The 18,032-nt window shown below is 35.9% G+C and overlaps 1 protein-coding gene and 1 long non-coding RNA gene across 3 annotated transcripts in view; both read left to right on the forward strand.

Moving 5' to 3' along the window:
* Nucleotides 1-18,032, forward strand: part of MTMR9 (myotubularin related protein 9) — a 60,020-nt gene that overhangs the window by 12,713 nt on the left and 29,275 nt on the right. For both annotated transcript variants that reach the window (XM_025921732.2, XM_086703819.1), the window contains exons 2-4: nt 1,017-1,125; nt 5,725-5,850; nt 16,346-16,519. In XM_025921732.2, coding sequence (XP_025777517.1) covers nt 1,017-1,125; nt 5,725-5,850; nt 16,346-16,519 — 409 coding nt within the window. The remainder of the gene's footprint in view (nt 1-1,016; nt 1,126-5,724; nt 5,851-16,345; nt 16,520-18,032) is intronic.
* Nucleotides 6,519-15,185, forward strand: LOC147581638 (uncharacterized). The gene is made up of 2 exons (XR_015250109.1): nt 6,519-9,791; nt 10,031-15,185. It is a non-coding gene; the product is annotated as an uncharacterized LOC147581638 (long non-coding RNA).

An 18,032-nucleotide genomic window follows, 5' to 3' on the forward strand; every position in this document is an offset into this window, starting at 1 on the left:
ATTATCTTTACTAGGATTTGACCCGTGCTGATAACGTCTGCTTGTCCAAGTTAACAACGCAGTGGTGAGAGGCATAGGGATGCTTACAATTCAGATGGCGTTCAGAAGAGTGGCTGTAGGAGATGTCTTTCTAAACTGGGCAAAAAGTAGGTTAAATGAACAGCATTTGGACAATCTAAGAATTCCTAGTTAAGGAATACCCAGAACTATTAATGGAAAAGATTTAGGGCCAACCAGTGGCAAAGCAAAAGAAAAATCAGAGCTGTTAGCAAGTACTGACAAAACAAAACAACTACAATAAAAGACGAAAATTCCAATAAAGGTAAAGTTACATTTGCACAAAATTTACTGATACAAAATTTGTGATTAGATATGACATTGATTTAGAATAGATATTGCAAGCTAATAGTTTTTAAAGACTGAAAAAGAGATATTTATATTTAAAATCAACTATTAAGTAAAATCTGAAATGAAGTGTTTTCCTATGTTTCAGAAATACCTCTGTACAAACACTTATCACATTAATTACAGATCTTTTTTCTTCATTCTTTGAAGCAAGGTCCCAAATAATTTTCATTAAATGAATTGGCCTAGTATGAATTACTTTATGAATTTGAAATGTTTTTAAGTACATATATTTAAAATAATTTATGGCTCACATTTTAGTAATGCAGGCTTGCCTCTTCCCTAACTAGACTAATTGGGGAGAAGAAAGGTGAATGTAGATGGTAATTCTTTTTTCTACATTCTTTTTTCAAGGAAATAATCATATGCTTAAAGATAGAGACATACATAGGGGTGCTTGGGTGGCTCAGTTGGTTAAGCATCCAGCTCTTGATTTCAGCTCAGGTCATGATCTCTTGGTTTGTGAGTTTGAGTCCTGTATTGAGATTCACACTGACAGTGTGAAGTCTGCCTGGGATTCCCTTTTCCTCTCTCTCAAAATAAATAAATATACTTTTTTGAAAAAGATAGAAATGTATATGTTCCTAAGCATAATTTGTAATTTTTTACAGATTTGTGGGACCACTGGGTACCATCATCATAAAATGTAAAGACTTTCGAATAATTCAGTTGGATATTCCTGGAATGGAGGAATGTTTGAATATTGCCAGTTCCATTGAGGTAAATGTTTCAGAAGCAAAATCTGGTGAAAGTAAATAGTAATAAAAAAGAACCTTATATTCTTACTCAGTATAGCTCTTATGTTTGTTTTACTAGATATTTGGTCATGTTCTATGACTCACATATTGAAAATTGTTAGGAAAAGCCTCACCCGGATTCATTGTTATAGGAATGTATTAGGATTTTATTGACTTATAGCAGTTTTTAGTGTTCTGGGTTCCTTATTCCTCCAGGTTCACTCATTGTAGCATTTGACAGAATTTCCTTCCCTTTTAAGGCTGGATGATAATCCATTGTATGTGTATATGGTAAGGCTTTTGTTAGAAGTTACTTCTTTTATCAAAGCAAATAATTATCACCAGTGATTATAGCCCTGTGTTTGTTTTTAGCAAGTCTGAAGCAAACAGAGAATGTTTGCTTGTCTTAGGCAAATGTTTGCCTAAGACTAAAAAGTGTGTTTGTTTTATATTTGTATAAACAGTATTGACTGTCTCTTCAGATTTCAAATAATAGAAATTTTACTTGGATAATTTAATATTTAAATTGAGGAGCTCACTTCATTTTCTTCCCCATTCAAACCAACTATTTTGGTTTACACTCAAATTTTAAATTGCCTTATTTTAAATCATTGCTACTAAATTATAGTAATTAACTTTATGTTTATGGTATTTTCTAGATAATTATAGACACACTGATTTCTTTTCCCTCTGGCTATGAGTAACTAATCTGGTCTTTGTATCCAAAACAAATGCTAGTGGCTTAACTATTAAAAGGAGGCAGAAAGATTTAAAAATCTAGAACTAGGATCATGTTTGGTTTCTAAACAAGAACAGAGAAATAAAAAAACAACTGTTGTGGTGCTGAGAAAATGGCATGTAACCATTTTACCTTCTGCCTTTGCTAAATTTTCCTTAAAGGAAATGAGAAGATGAGCTGAACTGTTTGTCTTACATATCTGTCATTTGGAAGTGACAGAGTAATGTTGATTTGGCCACATTCGCTAACATGGGTAAGAAACACACTGTGGTTTCTAGGCAGTTAAGCTGAAATACTGTCCTGCTCTTTGGGCAAGGAAATGCTACTGACCCATTTCATTTCAGCCTGTTTTTTGTTTTTGTTTTTGTTTTTGTTTTTTTTCAGTTGTGGGTTTGGATTTTCACTGGCCAGTCTGCATTTTTCTTTTTATCTGTTTTATGGGGTACAAGATAGCTGGTTGGTGGGTGTCAGTGAAATCGCATATGGTGAAGGATAGTGGTGAAGAAATATAGGGCAAAGCTATTAACCCACTTTCTGATTGCATTTACTTAGCTTTGTTAGCATCTGACACTAATCAGTTGTTTCATTAGCTGTATATAGTACCTAAAATCCTTTAGAAACTGATTATATAGAAACCCTTACAGCTGAAAAGAAGCTATGAATTATGAGCCATTCTCATAATTTGACCTTAGGAAGTGAATGCTCTACTGGTTATTTTTACAACGTAGTAAATGTCCATAGTGAACGTGGCCTCTTGCCTTTTGCTGGTATCTAATTTCTTTCCCATCTCCCCTATATATCTTAATATAACTTGGAAGTAATAAGTGAATTTCTTATATAGCACAGTTGAACTGTTCTTTGCAATCAAGAATCCATATACCCAAATATATTCTGCTGCCATAAATAGAATCCCACTGGAGTAATAACTTGCAAGTGCTCGTTTTTCTAAATCATAGTAGGAAGGCTGATGAAGCTTTTTTCTATGTAGTTTCTACTGTCTTTTGGAGTTGAAATGTTTTCAGTTCTTTCAGCGTTAATGAGTTTAAAGGAAAAGTCCTACCTCTAGCGATACAAATTGTGATCACAACAAGTCAGAATATGAGTGCTTATTAACTGCTAAAGTGACTGCTGACTTGCATTAAAAATCACGGGGCACCTGGGTGGCTCAGTTGGTTAAGCGTCCGACTTCGGCTCAGGTCATGATCTCACCCTCTGTGAGTTCGAGCCCCGCATTGGGCTCTGTGCTGACAGCTCAGAGCCTGGAGCCTGCTTCAGATTCTGTGTCCCTCTCTTGCTCTGCTCCTCCCCCGCTCATACTGTCTCTCTCTCAAGAATAAATAAAACATTTTAAAAAATTAGAAAAAAAAATCATGATTGTACCAGTATGCAAACAGTAGGAGGTTCCTTAAGAAATTAAAAATGGAACTACCATGTGACCCAGCAGTCTCACTTCTGGATATATAGCCGAAGAAAACAAAATCATTATCTCAAAGAGGTATCTGTACTCCACTGTTCATTGCAGCATTATTCATATTACCAAAATATGGAAATACCCTAAGTATCTGTCAACAGATGACTGGATAAAGAAAATGTGACACGTAATCTATATATATAATGGAATATGATTCAGCCTTAAAAAACAGCAATCCTAATATTTGTGACAACATGAATGAAATTGGAGGGCTTTGTGTCAAGTGAAATCAGACAGACAAGGCAAATAATTGCATGTTATTACTTATATGTGGAATCCTAAAAAACAAAAACAAAACTTAATAGAAACAGAGTGGAAAAGTGGTTGTTGGGGGCTGGGGAAATAGGGACAGGTTGGTAAAAGTTACAAACTTGCAGTTATAAGATGAATAAGGTCTTAAGATCTAATATATACCATGGTCCCTCCAGTTGATAACACTGTATTGTATAACAGACATTTTCTAAGAGAGTAGAACTTAAATGGTCTTAACAACAAAAGGTAAATATGTGAGGTGATGGACATGTTAATTGACTCAATGGGGGAGTCCTTTCACAGTGTATCAGATCATCACTTGAAATATCTCTTAGTTTTGGTAGTTTTACTTCAGCAAAGATGAAAAAAGATTTTTTTTTTTTTAAAAAAAAATTTTTTTTTTAACGTTTATTTATTTTTGAGACGGAGAGAGACAGAGCATGAATGGGGGGAGGGTCAGAGAGAGAGGGAGACACAGAATCGGAAGCAGGCTCCAGGCTCCAAGCTGTCAGCACAGAGCCCGACACGGGGCTCGAACTCGTGAACCACGAGATCATGACCTAAGCCGAAGTCGGATGCTTAACCGACCGAGCCACCCAGGCGCCCCAAAAAGATTTTTTAAATATTGCAAAAAATATCTTAAACCAATTAAAAAAATAAACCAATTAAATAAAATAATGTTTGTCCTGAACGATGACAGTTCTGGCCTAGGTCAGATGTGGACACTGGCCATTCTGTTTCTGTTTAGTGTGATTGGAAGCCAAAGACTCTACAGAAGTGGATAATGGATTATCCAGCCCTGCTTCTCCATATTTTCTGTTTTATGAGCTCTGGGGGGAAGGTGTCATGATTTATGAACAGACAGAAGAATAGCTTTGGATGGGGATGTTTTTGTTAAGCTGCTGAACTACATGTCCAGTCTATTTTTTACTAAGGCTTGGGCCCATTCTTTTGTGAGACTGATCCTTCTGTGACCTAGTGGGAGGTAGCTTTATTCTGAGAGTTTCGGGGAGCTAGCATGATGTTGGGGCCCCACCCTCCTCCAGAAGAGTGTCTCCATAGTTCCTGGAATTTGAATTATGCTAATTGATTTTGGTGCCTTTTTTTGCAGCCATAGAAGTGCTTTTCATAACTCCCCTGTCAGAAGGTTGAAATAGCCTCCATCACCTGGAGGATATTTCATCTGTCTGTTCCTCCCATTTAGTCAGATTTTCTTGGTGGTGTTACCCAGAATTCAAGAGTTCCAGATGAACACAGGCTCTTTTGGGGACCACAGAGTTAATGCCGCAGGTTGAGAATGGGTCATTGTAACATAAAGATAATATGATACATGACCAAATGGCATATCATTCTAAGGAGGTAGAACATGAACATTGATGGAGCATATGTGGTGCATATGATATGTGAAGCATATAATTGCCAAGATCAATTTCAGGGTTTATCATGTGCCAGGCACTATTATTAACAGGCCTGTTATATACGTTATCTTTCTTAATGCTACCAATAGCTCTATGAGATAGGTACTTTAATTCCCCCCATTTTAGAGCTGAGGAAATGGAGGCATTAGAGTGGTTACATTAGTTAACCATTATTGCACTGGGATCTGGAATTTGAGTCTAGCAGTTTGGCTGTAGTCTGACTCTGGCCACTTACCTGTGACACCCTTATTTATGGTTATTAACAGACACTGATTTTATGTAATTTACATATGTTGATACAGTTGATGGCTGGGATTTTGAGCCATGACCTTGTTTGCTAACAAAACGTGTTTATTTTCTGATTTCCAGAAATATTTGGACCTTTTTATTAGGCTTTGTTAAGTGGTGTCAAAAGGAGTTAGTTTTTCTCCTAGAATAGGTGTACACACTTTTCTTGTCCTTGTGTTCATTCAGCAAATGATAACTGAGTGTATGTTATGTGCCAGATACATACCTTGTTAGATGCTAAAAGCATGGAAATTAGCTTCAATAAACTATATATCTAGTGGTAAGTACAATGCTGGAGAAATATATTGGGTGTGTATCATTATTGATCGTATTTAATACCAATTTGGCAGTTAGAAAGTGTTGAAATTGCAGTATGTTCCTTTTCCTTTCTTTAATTTCCTTTTTATGCCCTAGGCACTGTCTACCTTGGACTCTATCACTCTGATGTACCCTTTCTTTTACCGACCCATGTTTGAAGTGATAGAAGATGGCTGGCATTCTTTCCTTCCTGAGCAAGAGTTTGAACTCTACTCTTCAGCTGTGAGTTAACTTTTCTGAGAGATCTATATGTAATGAGAAATAACCCAGCACCTTACTTGTGAAAATGATCACTTCCTTTTGACAAGTAGTAAGGTGTTGTTGGCTTATCTATGCCTAAAAGAAATTTCTGGTAGTGATTAGTAATGCAACTTCTGCCATTCAGAGATTTGCGTAATTTATTTTCAATGCTGTAGCTCAAGTGATTTTTCCACTAGTAGATTTGCTGTATTCCAAATATTACTTTTTTAATTTCGAAAATGACATTGATAAAACATTAAGATCTTCATAAAGGTAATCCTGACATGTTTGAATTAATTGTTGATTATTTTAAAAGTGTCTCCATAGATACAATTTTATATGTAGTAATTAGGGTCTGAGCTATCCCAAAGAAGTCTGTTGAACCCACTGTGTACCTTAGACAGCATTAGAGAAACATAGATCACGTTTGTTTCTGGGGGATAATTTTTATGTTTTTAGAACTTGGGTTATTAAGACCATGTTACTAGAACGAGGTTTTCTTTCTCATTCTTCACTATTTTACTTCTTTCTTTTTCCATCACACCTATGTAAATGGACCCGGTGGGGGTGGGGCGGGGCATGGGGATGAAGAAGTAGGGACCAGGGTGCTATGTAATTTAAAGAATAAAGATGTTCAGGGGCGCCTGGGTGGCGCAGTCGGTTAAGCGTCCGACTTCAGCCAGGTCACGATCTCGCGGTCCGTGAGTTCGAGCCCCGCGTCAGGCTCTGGGCTGATGGCTCGGAGCCTGGAGCCTGTTTCCGATTCTGTGTCTCCCTCTCTCTCTGCCCCTCCCCCGTTCATGCTCTGTCTCTCTCTGTCCCAAAAATAAATAAAAAACGTTGAAAAAAAAAAAAAGAATAAAGATGTTCATGGCAAGCAAAGTGTCAAAGGAACAAGAAGTTCACATTCTTATTTATGGGGCATTTTTGTGTAGTTTGTGGATAACTACGTGTATTTACACTTACATTTAGTGTTTTTATTGCATTACAAACTGCATAGTAAACATTCTTTAAAAAAAATTTTTTTTTAATGTTTTAATTTATCTTTGAGAGAAAGAGAAAGAGACAGAGAACAAGTGGGGGAGGGGCAGAGAGAGGGAGACACAGAATCCGAAGCAGGCTCCAGGCTCTGAGCTGTCAGCACAGAGCCCGACGCAGTCCTTGAACTCGTGAGCTGTGAGATCATGACCTGACCGAAGTTGGACGCCCAAACGACTGAGCCACCCAGGTGCCTGCATAGTAAACACTCTTAAATGCATGATGCTTTTCTGTTGTGTCAGCTGCCACCTAATGGTTACCTTAGGGGAATCCTCAATTATTTCCTAAGTGGCAAATGGCTGTCACATGGTGGTCAGAAAGAGAGATGTCTGGATGATTTGCTTGGTTACCCAAAACTGTCCATACAGATGACCTGCCTGTGATTTATCTTGGAGATAGGTGCTGTGAGTGAACCAGTGTAATTCTACATTCTACAACTCAACATTCAAGTTAGTCTCCTATTCTGTGCAGAAATCTCCTGTTCGAAAAAACAACCATGATGTTGTTGTTTAGCCTCTGCTTGAACTCTTAGTGCGGGAGAATTCGCAAAAACACAATGATGCCCCATTTGGGGACAGCTCTTATGCTCAGCTGAGCTCCGTCTCCCTGTACACAGAGCCAATGTTTCTGATGTTACCTTGTGTTACCCAATTTATCTTATTCCTCTACCATGAACTGTTCCTCAAATTAAGAACTTTTATGTCCCCGTGAAGTTTTCTTTTCTGTAGATTAAATGCCAGTATTTACCTCAACTTTTCTTCTAGTAACAGTGACCTCAGGTCCCCACACTGTCCTGGTTGCTCTTCCCAACAGGGCCTTCAGTTTGTCATTTATTCTCTTAAACATATGGTACCCATAGCACTTGGTATAGATTGGAACTATGACTGGTACTTTAAGGCAGCTTAAGTTTGAATCAGCATTTTTGAGAATTAAGTTACTAATGAAATAAGTGAAAATTCCTGCATCTCACATGTGTTACTAAGGGATCCTCCCTATGTTTCTGTTATTTTACTTACATACTAATTTTTACTCAGATTCAGTACTTCTCCTTGTAGACATTTTCTTTTTGGCTCAGCTAATTATTTAAGCACTTTGTATGTTTGAAGTTCTGGTATTTTCCTGCAAATTTTGTAATCCACAGATTTAATGAGAACATCTTCAATGCCTTGTTTGAGGTATTACTAGATTATGGAAATTTAAGATGAGCAAAGCATGGTTCCTTCCTTCTACTTGTTCAAAGTCTAGCAATTATTTAAGTAATCAAGTACAACAAAAATAAGTGCTGACAAAAGTATCCACAAGGCACAGGGAAAATGACATAATTAAATTTGTGTTACAAAAAATCAATTCTGAAGCAAAATGCCAAGAAACTGCTTAAGAGGCTACTGTAATAATATAAAGGTGGTTGGATATAGCACAGAAAGATTCAGAAAGTAGAATTAAAAGGCGTTGGTGACCCACTTACTGGATGTGAAAAGGATGCTACCACTGAGATAGGAAAGGCAGAAAAAGAAATATGTGTAGAGGGAATGAGTTCAGTTTAGTTTGGGGCATGGCAATTCGAATGGCCTGTATGGTACATGTCATTGAATGTATACAAGAGATAGTCTAGAGCTTACTTGAGGGATGTGTTAAAAATGAAAAACTGAGACTAACCAGCAAATACATTGTAGAAACCATGAGGAGAAACTGAGATTGCCTAAGGAGCATCCAAAGTAAAAAGGATGCTAAGGATTGAACCATTTAAGAGGTAAATGGAGGAAAAATCCAAGAAAAGAGCAAGTTTCACATAGGAGGGAGTCAACAGTGTGGACAGCTTCTTATTCATTGTTTATTTTCTCTTTCACGGCGTAGAATATAAGCTGCTAGAATATTAACTTTACAAGGGCAGGAACAATGTCATTCTTGTTTTCTACTGTATTGCTAGCATATGATCAACGAAGAGTAAATATTTGTTGAGTGAATGAATGTAGGAATGTGTATTTATTCAGGATAGGGCAGAAGGACAGGAAAGCCTTCTATGTATCATTAAAAATCCTCTGCCAGGTTAGACATCTATCACTTAATATTCTTTGAGTAAGTTTTTTTTTTTTTTTTTTTAACCATGTAAAAACTTTATAATATTAGCCAGTCCCTACTTCATTATTATGTCCAAAAGAAATGTGTGGTATTGAATTAGTACTAAAACTAGCTATCAGGATATTGTGGGTTGCATCCCAGATATATTATTGGCTGCTTGACTTTCTGGGACTCCGATTCCATGTCTACAAAATGAAAGTATTGAACAAAGTGATCTCTAGAGTTCCTCCTATGTTAAGCATGCTTTTTATTCTAGGATATCATGAAAAATTATTTCAGGTACTTTGTTGAAGTACACATACACAGTATATGTGTACTCCCCCAATCTACCACTTTAGAAATTATATATAAAAAGGTGATGAGGTCCTCCTTTTGATTGAGTAGCTCCTATCTGACAAGACCTCCTGCAGAGATAGATGACAAACTATGAATAAAACACAAAAAACTGCCATCTGAAAGCTCTGGTAATTGAACAGAAAGCAGCATTATTTTGGAGGAATCAAAACATAGAGACAGTGAATGCCAGAGTGGGATTTCTATTTGGGCGGCTTTGTCCTCAGGTCAGCATAGTTGTGGCATTGATAATGTGGAACAGCTAACGTTCCAATAGAAAGCCCACCTTCTTCTGGTGGGAGGAGCCGGGTGAACGGTTTGGGGCAACCAGAGAGCCAGAGAAGGGGAACCTTGATTTTGTGTGCAGCCTTGAACTTCGGGCTGATCTCGAACCTTGCTTGCATGGGGTAGACTGAGATCAGTCAGAACCAAGATCTGAGCTGCCATGCACCTCAGGTGTGACAGAATTTGCAGTTTATTTTATTTTATTTTTTTTCCAACGTTTATTTATTTTTGGGACAGAGAGAGACAGAGCATGAACGGGGGAGGGGCAGAGAGAGAGGGAGACACAGAATCGGAAACAGGCTCCAGGCTCTGAGCCATCAGCCCAGAGCCCGACACGGGGCTCGAACTCACAGACCGCGAGATCGTGACCTGGCTGAAGTCGGACGCTTAACCGACTGCGCCACCCAGGCGCCCCAAGAATTTGCAGTTTAAATCTAATGAAGTTATTTGCCTACTGAAACAAAAACCATGAACTCTCTTCGGAAGACTATAATAGAATGCAGGTTTTCCACAACATAACATTGACAATGTCCAGGATACAATCTAAAATTGAGCTAGGATATTATGACCCATTCTGAAGAAAAAAGTTGACAAGTATCAACCCCAAGATGGGTCATATGTTCAAATTATCACACAAAGACTAAAAAGCAGCTCTTAAAACTGTCCAATTTCTCAGAAAGGAAAATATGCTTAAAACCAAAGAAAAGACAGATAATATCAACAGAGAAATAGAAAATATTAACCTGAAATTAAAAATTCACTAGCTGAGCTAAAAAGCAGAGATGACAGAGGATAGAACCGATGAACTTGAAATTAGAGCAATAGAAATTATTTAGTAAAAAGAAGAGGGAGGGAAGAAGTTACACTAAAACAAGCAGAGCCTCAGAGATGTGGAACAATATCAAAATGCCTAGCATATGTGTAATTGGAGAACGAGAAGGAGAGACTAGAGAGAGTAAGGTAGAAAATATATTTAAAGAAATAATATTTAAAACTTTCCAAATTTGATGAATGAATATAAATTCAACAAGATTCAGCAAGCCCCAGACAGGATAAATTTGAAGAAAACCATGCATAGGCACATCATAGTCAAACCATCAAAAAACAATGGTGAAGAGATCTTGAAAGCTTCCAGGTAAGAACACCACATTACATACACAGAGACAACAATTTAAATGAGCGTGGACTGTTGATCAGAAATCATGGCAACCAGAAGAGAAAACTGTAAAGTGCTGAAAGGAACAAAACCTGCCAACCTTGAGTTTTGTATGTGGTGAAAGTATCTTTCAAGAATGAAGGTGAGACATTTTCAGATTAAAAGGAAACTAAGAATTTGTTGCCAAGAAGACTTTACCATAAGAAATGTTAAAGGAACTTCTTCAGACTGAAGGGAAATAATACCAGAGGGAAACTTGAATATTTAGACTTATTGAAGAATATTGGAAATGCTAAATACCTAGGTAAATACAACAGGCTATTTTTTTTTTCCTTTTTAATGTCTTTAACATATACGTGATTATTTGAATAAAGGTTACAGCTTGCCTCTGTGATGTTAATAGTGTATGTAGATCTATTCTGTTTGGAAATTGTGGCTTTTACTAAAGGTGACTGCTATGGTGTGGCTGTTTGGGTAAATCTACTTGTACAATTTTAAGGTTTTTACATTTTATATAATGTGGGCAAATATTTAAGTTAAAGATATATATTGTAATACCTAGAGCAGGGTTTCTGAACTTTGGCACTATTGACATTTACACTAGATAATTCTTTGCCGTGAGAATGTGTCCTGTGCCTTGTAGGATGTTTGACAGCATCTTTGGCACCACTAGATGCCAGTGGGATTCTTTTCACCCCACCTATAGTTGTCTCCACACATTGACGAATGCTATTCCTTGGCAAAATCACCCCTGGGTGAGAACCACTGTCCTAGAACAATCCCTTTTTAAAAAATGTGAAGAGGTATAATTTAAAAAGTTAATACGTACATCGAAATGCAATTCTAAAAAGTATTTAAATCTAACAGAAAGTGGGAAAGAAAAAATAGCAATAGAAACTGAAGGGACAAACAAATAAATAGTAGTCTAAATTCCAGCCATATCAACAACTATTTTAGTATTAATGAGCTAAACACTCCGATCGAAAGATGAAGATTGTCAGAGTGAACTAAAGAAAAAAATGAATTAAAGATCTAAGCATAAGCCATGTACAAAAGATGCATTTTGAATATGAAGACATAGGTTGAAAATAAATAAATGGGAAAACATGCCATGGATAAAAAAGCAGAAGTAGCTGCATTAACTCCAGATTAAAAAAAAATAGTCCAAGACACAAAATATCAAATAAAGAGGGTCATTCCATAATAATAAAATTTTGAAGATAAAACTATATATAGCAAACATTGATGGAAGTTATGAGTAGTTCTGTGATCATGGTATGAGATTATTAACACTGTCCTCTCAGCAATTAATAGAACAGCTAGACTAAAACAAAAACAACTAGACAACAACAAAACAAGACATGGAAGATCTGAACAACACTATCTGATATTTATAGAATGCCACTCCTAACTTCTGTACAATATATACAGTATTCAAGAGTACATGGTATGTTCCCCAGGAGAGACTGTATGCAAGGCAATTAAGTAAATTTCAGTATTAGAAAAATTGAAACTGTACAATGTGTAATATCTGACCACAAAGGAATTAAATTAGAAATCAATAACACTAAGGTATTTAGGAATACCCAGAATATTTCTAAATTAAACAAAATACTTGTAAATAATCTATGTGTCAAAAACGAAATCATAAGGGAGATTAGAAAATATTTTGAACTGAATTATAAAAATGCAACATCATAATTTGTGGAATACGGCTAAAGTTTAAAGAGAAACTTATGGCTTTAAATGCTTAGATTAAAAAAAAGAAGAAAAGGTCTAAAATCACCAAATTAGGCTAGGGGGAAAAAAAAAGCAAAGTAACTAGAAAGAATGAAATCATAAAAATAAGATCAGAAATCGATAAAATACTCATAAGCAAGTTTAGTAAGGGTGATCAATATAAATATACCCACAATATAAATATACCCGAACTAAATTATTGGCAACAAGCAATCTGAAAATGAATAAAACACTTGGGAATAAATTTAACAAAATAGGTACAGATTCTGTACACTGGAAAACACAAAACATTGCTGAGAAGTTAAAGGATATCTAAATAAATGGAGAGATACACCATGTTCATGGATTAGAAGACCATAGGGTTAAGATCAGTAGTGGGCTTACTTACATAGTGGACCACGAAGTAAATATTTTAGGCTCTGTCGGTCATGCAGTCTCTGTTACAACGACACCACTCTGCTGTTGCAACGTGAAAACAGCAATAGATAACATGCCAATGAATGGGTAGTGCTATGTTCCAATAGAACTTTATTTATAAAAACAGGCAGTGGGCTGGATTTGGCTTGTGGACTATTGTTTGCTGACCTCTCATTAAGATCACAGTTGTTTCCAGATTGCTTTATAGATTCAGTGCAATTCCTATGAGAATTCCAATAGGTGTGTTTAATAGAAATTGACAAAATTATCCTAAAATTTATGTGGATATGCAAAGTTACTAGAATAGTCAAAACAACTGTGAAAAAGAAAGGATTTACAGTATTTGATTTCAAAACGTAATATAAAGTTATAATAATCAAGAGAGTGTGGCATTGGTATAAGGGCAGACTTATTGATGAATGGAATAAAAGCTAAAACTATAAAACTTCTTGAAGAAACCACAGGAGAAAATCTTCATGACCTTGGATTAGGCAAAGATTTTTTAGATAGAACACAAGTGACTGAAAAAAGAGTGATGATTTCCTAGTTTGAGATGTGGAGAAGAGGATATGGACTGCAAAAATACACATGGGATTTTTGTGGGAAATGATTGAAATGTTTGTTATCTTGATTGTGGTGGTGGTTTCATGAGTGTATATAGCTGTCAAGACTCATGAAATCATGCACTGTAAATGGATCTAGTTTATTTTTCCATACAAATAATAAAATCTCAAAATTGATTAAAAAGAAGAGAAACAACTTAATGTAAAGTTAAGTACCTGATTGGAAACAAAGAGTGATCTAGAATACAGATCTGAAGTAATTGCTCAGAGTGCAGAGCAGAGAAACAAGGAAGATGTGCAAAATGATAGAGAAGTTAGACACATGTATGAATGATAAAGGGAAAAGATCCAATATTCATTAAATGGGAGTTCAAGAAGATAATAGAGAAAATGGGAGAAAGGCACTATTCAAATAGGTAATGGTTGAGAGTTCTCCAGAATTGATGAAAGCCACAAACTCTTAAAGTGTCCCAGGAAGCACTATGCAAGACAATAAAAAATAAATCTTTAGTTAGATGTGTTGTAGTCCAGCTATTAAATCGTAAGGCAAAGAGAGTATCACAAAGTAAGTCGGAGAGAAAAGAGAAACTACATATATGGTGTAATAAAATTAGAATAGAAAAAAATTGGATAGAATTAGACATCTATTCATGATAAAAGCTCTTAGCGGAATTGGATTTGAAGGGCATTTATATAATCTGATAAATGCTGTCTGATAAGTCTGATAAAGCTACCCAAAACAAAAACATACAAAAAAGCAAGTCTTTTATCATTCTCTTTAAGTTCAAGACTGAGACAAGTTTGTCCACCACCACTACTTGCTGGTTCATTAAGACAAGAAGGAAAAATAAAAGATACAAAGATTAAAATGAAAGAAGCAAGACTGTCATTGTTACTTATATGTTTGTCTACACAGGAAACTGAAAGAGTCTTGAGATTGTGAGCATTTCTGTATACCAACCACAGTTTTGAAAAACATATAACTAAAATGCAACAAAAATATAAGGTTTCTAGGAATATATCGAAGAAAAGTTAGGCAAGGCTTTTATTGAGAGAATTGTACAACTTTGTTGAAAAAATTAAGTAAGCTTTAAAAAGGTGAGAGACACTATGCTCATGGACAGGGAGATAGAATATTTTAAAGATGTCTTGAAATGAATCCATAAAATCAATGCAGTCTTACTAAAACCACAATGGGTTTTTACATGAAATTAGATAAAAGTTGCACAGAGAAGCTCAGGTACTCTTGAAGAACAACAAAGAGGGAGGAGGAGACTTAGCCTACTAAATATCAAGTTTATTCTAAAAGCTATGGGACTTACTACAATAAACCAGTGGGACAGAATAGCGAACCTTCTACGTATGGGAACTTAATATATGCCGGAAGTGGCATTGCAGGTCAATGGATGATCATACCATTCTCCAGAGTAGGAAATCAGTAAGTAATGTCTAATAGTGAAATTCAAGAAGTAACAGTATAATCACGTTATTTAGAAATTTGGATGTAGGGCGCTTGGGTGGCTCAGTCAGTTAAGCTTCCAACTTGGGCTCAGGTCATGACCTCATGGTTGGTGGGTTTGAGCCCCACATTGGGCTCTGTGCTGACAGCTCAAAACCTGGAGCCTGCTTTGGATTCTGTGTCTCCCTCTCTCTCTGCCCCTCCTCCACATGTGCTCCGTCTGTCTGTCTGTCTGTCTCTCTCTCTCTCTCAAAAATAAAACATTAAAAAAAATTAAAAAAAAGAAATTTGGATGTAAACGCTAGAAATAAAAAGCTATGAGTTGAAAATGATTACCTCTGGGGAAAGGGAATTACGAGATGGAGGTGAACAGGAAACAGGTAAATTCCTTTTTTCTTTTTTTAACTAATGAATTTTTTAGAAACTGTCTTTAAAATTGGTAAGAGAATAACATAGAAAAGTGTAAGTGGTTTAATTAAAAAATATATTGCATCTTGTAAAAAGGTTTTTAAAAAAATTCTCTTTTCCTATAGTATGTTGAATATGCTTCAATTTTATCTTCCTGGTACTGCACCACTTGGCCAGTATGTCAAGCCAAATCTGATTTATCGGAATGTATCAAAATTTGCATATTCATAACTTTATTTTTTTAACTGTAAAAAGTTTTTTTTACTGTCTTCAAGTGGTTTTTATTTTTGATGTTTAAAATAAGTTGTCATTTGATAATCTTATATTGTATACTCTTAGTCCTCAGTATATTGAGTTAGAAATTATTTCATTGATTCCTAAGTATAATTTTTTTTAGCATTAAGTGGTTATTGTTTTAAGAAAGATATCACCAGTCTTTCTACATTTTTAAATAACAGAAGGGAACAAGGGATTTGATGTAGGTAGTAGCTCTATTGTTATCATCTGGATAAGCATTATCTAGAATATTACAGTCTTCCTGTTGCTGTACTTAAGAATACCAAAAATAAAGTTAAATGCTCCCCCAAAAAGGATGAATGGGATGATATTGGCCTTGATAGCATGGATATGCTTAAATATATATTACTTGGAGAATAGGCGACTACAGGGGAAACAACTGTCTTTCACATATTTAATAGGATGCCGTGTGAAATAGGAAACTGGGACTGAAGCCATGTAAAAACAATAGAGGAAGTTACAGAGCCACATTTGCCCAAAATAAGGAAGCACTTTCTAGGAATGGAGAATACCTAGCAATGTAGGAAACGGACTCTGAAGAATAGAACTCCTTTAAGTATGGGTTGGGTATCCTTATATTAAATTCCCGAGAGATGGCTTCTTCATTGTATGAAAATTGATCTCTAAGGTCCTTTAAAATTTTCAGATTGTTTTGTAACATTGAGATACTTGCTTAGCTTTGAAGTATTTTGTGTTTTCCAGACCAGTGAATGGAGGTTAAGCTATGTCAATAAGGAATTTGCTGTCTGTCCTTCTTACCCGCCAATTGTCATAGTGCCCAAATCCATTGATGATGAAGCTCTTCGGAAGGTAGCTACATTTCGGCATGGAGGACGCTTCCCAGTACTCAGCTATTATCATAAGAAAAATGGAATGGTAAGTATACAGTATTGCTGCTTGATCTGTGAATGCCTTGGTTTGCAGATCTTTCCTTAGAAATGTTCCACTTTCTGTGTACTTGTTCATTGATGTGATTAGTCTCCCTTGCCAGAACTTCCTTCTTTTAAACATTAGGGAATCAGGAGTAGAGTGTTTTCCGTGATTAGGATATGACTTTGAATTCTTCTCATGATGCTGCTCAAAATTAGAAAGGCCAGACAGGTGGGGTGCTTGGGTGGCTCAGTCGGTTAAGCGTCCGACTTCAGCTCAGGTCATGATCTCGCAGTCCGTGAGTTTGAGCTCCGCGTCAGGCTCTGTGCTAACAGCTTGGATCCTGGAGCCTGCTTTGGATTCTGTGTCTCCTTCTCTGTCTGGGCCTCCTCTGCTCTCTCTCTCTCAAAAATAAATAAATATTTAAAAAAAAAACAAAAAAACAGGCAGGTTTATCTTAAGGACTCAGTACTAAGGGAACTAATGTTTATTTGATACTTAAAATAACACTGTTAGGTAGAAAAATAAATTTCTCTGACCAGAATAATGGTAGAATTCTTTTTTTTAAATTATTTTTACCCAAATTTCCCTGTAAAAAGTAAATTGAGCAGACATTTTTATTTTCAAAAAGGAGAAGAATGACACGTTATTAGTTACAATTTAAGTAAACACAGGAGTCAGTAATTGAATAGTGCTTGCTGTATGTGTGTTTCCTAAATATTTTCTAAATCTGTTTCTGTCCTCTTATTTTCTCTCAGTCAATAAACTCGGCTTCTCATTTTGAAACCAATAGTAAAATAGTGGATAAGTTATGGTCATTTTCCGTTGCCTTTTTTCCCCTGGATAATAAGTCAAGCATGGATATTTAGGGTAAAAAAATTTCCAAAAAATTTGCTACTTTGGCATCAGATCATCTATCCCATTTGCATAGTAATATTTCTGTTTGTTAGAGAGTTCATTACAAAGCATTTTAAAAAGGGATATTAAATATACTATATGTCCATTTACATGGTTAGTGCAGTCTGGGAGTTAGCCATTGTCATCCTCTGGATGACCTTTCTTGATCATAATAAATTTCAAGGTAGTTAAGATAACAGCATATATTATGGGGAGAAAGTGAAATAACTCTAAACCATTCACCAAGGAAGAGATCTGTATAATATTAATTTCTTGAGAAAATGAAAGGTTTCAAAATCAAACCTTTCAAAATATATAGTTGATGGTCTTTGGAAATAAGTTTCTAAATCCTGAAATACTGAACAGGGTGAAAGAGGGTAACAGGAGAATAAATAATAGACAAGCAGCTTTAAAGATATTAAAAATGATTCCCCAAACACAAATAGTACATAAACTTTATTTTACCATTGGTGGCTTTTCTCTTTATAGTTTTTCTCTCTTTATACTTTCTTTTTTTATTTTTATTTTAGAGAGAGAGAGCATGAGAGGGGAGAGGGGTTGGGGGCAGGGGGGAGAGAGAGAGAGAATGAATGTGAATGAATCCCAAGCAGGCTCCACACTC

This window comes from Puma concolor, chromosome B1 (genome assembly GCF_028749965.1).
Source record: "Puma concolor isolate L17-30 chromosome B1, mPumCon1.1.hap2, whole genome shotgun sequence".
Lineage (NCBI taxonomy): Eukaryota > Metazoa > Chordata > Mammalia > Carnivora > Felidae > Puma > Puma concolor.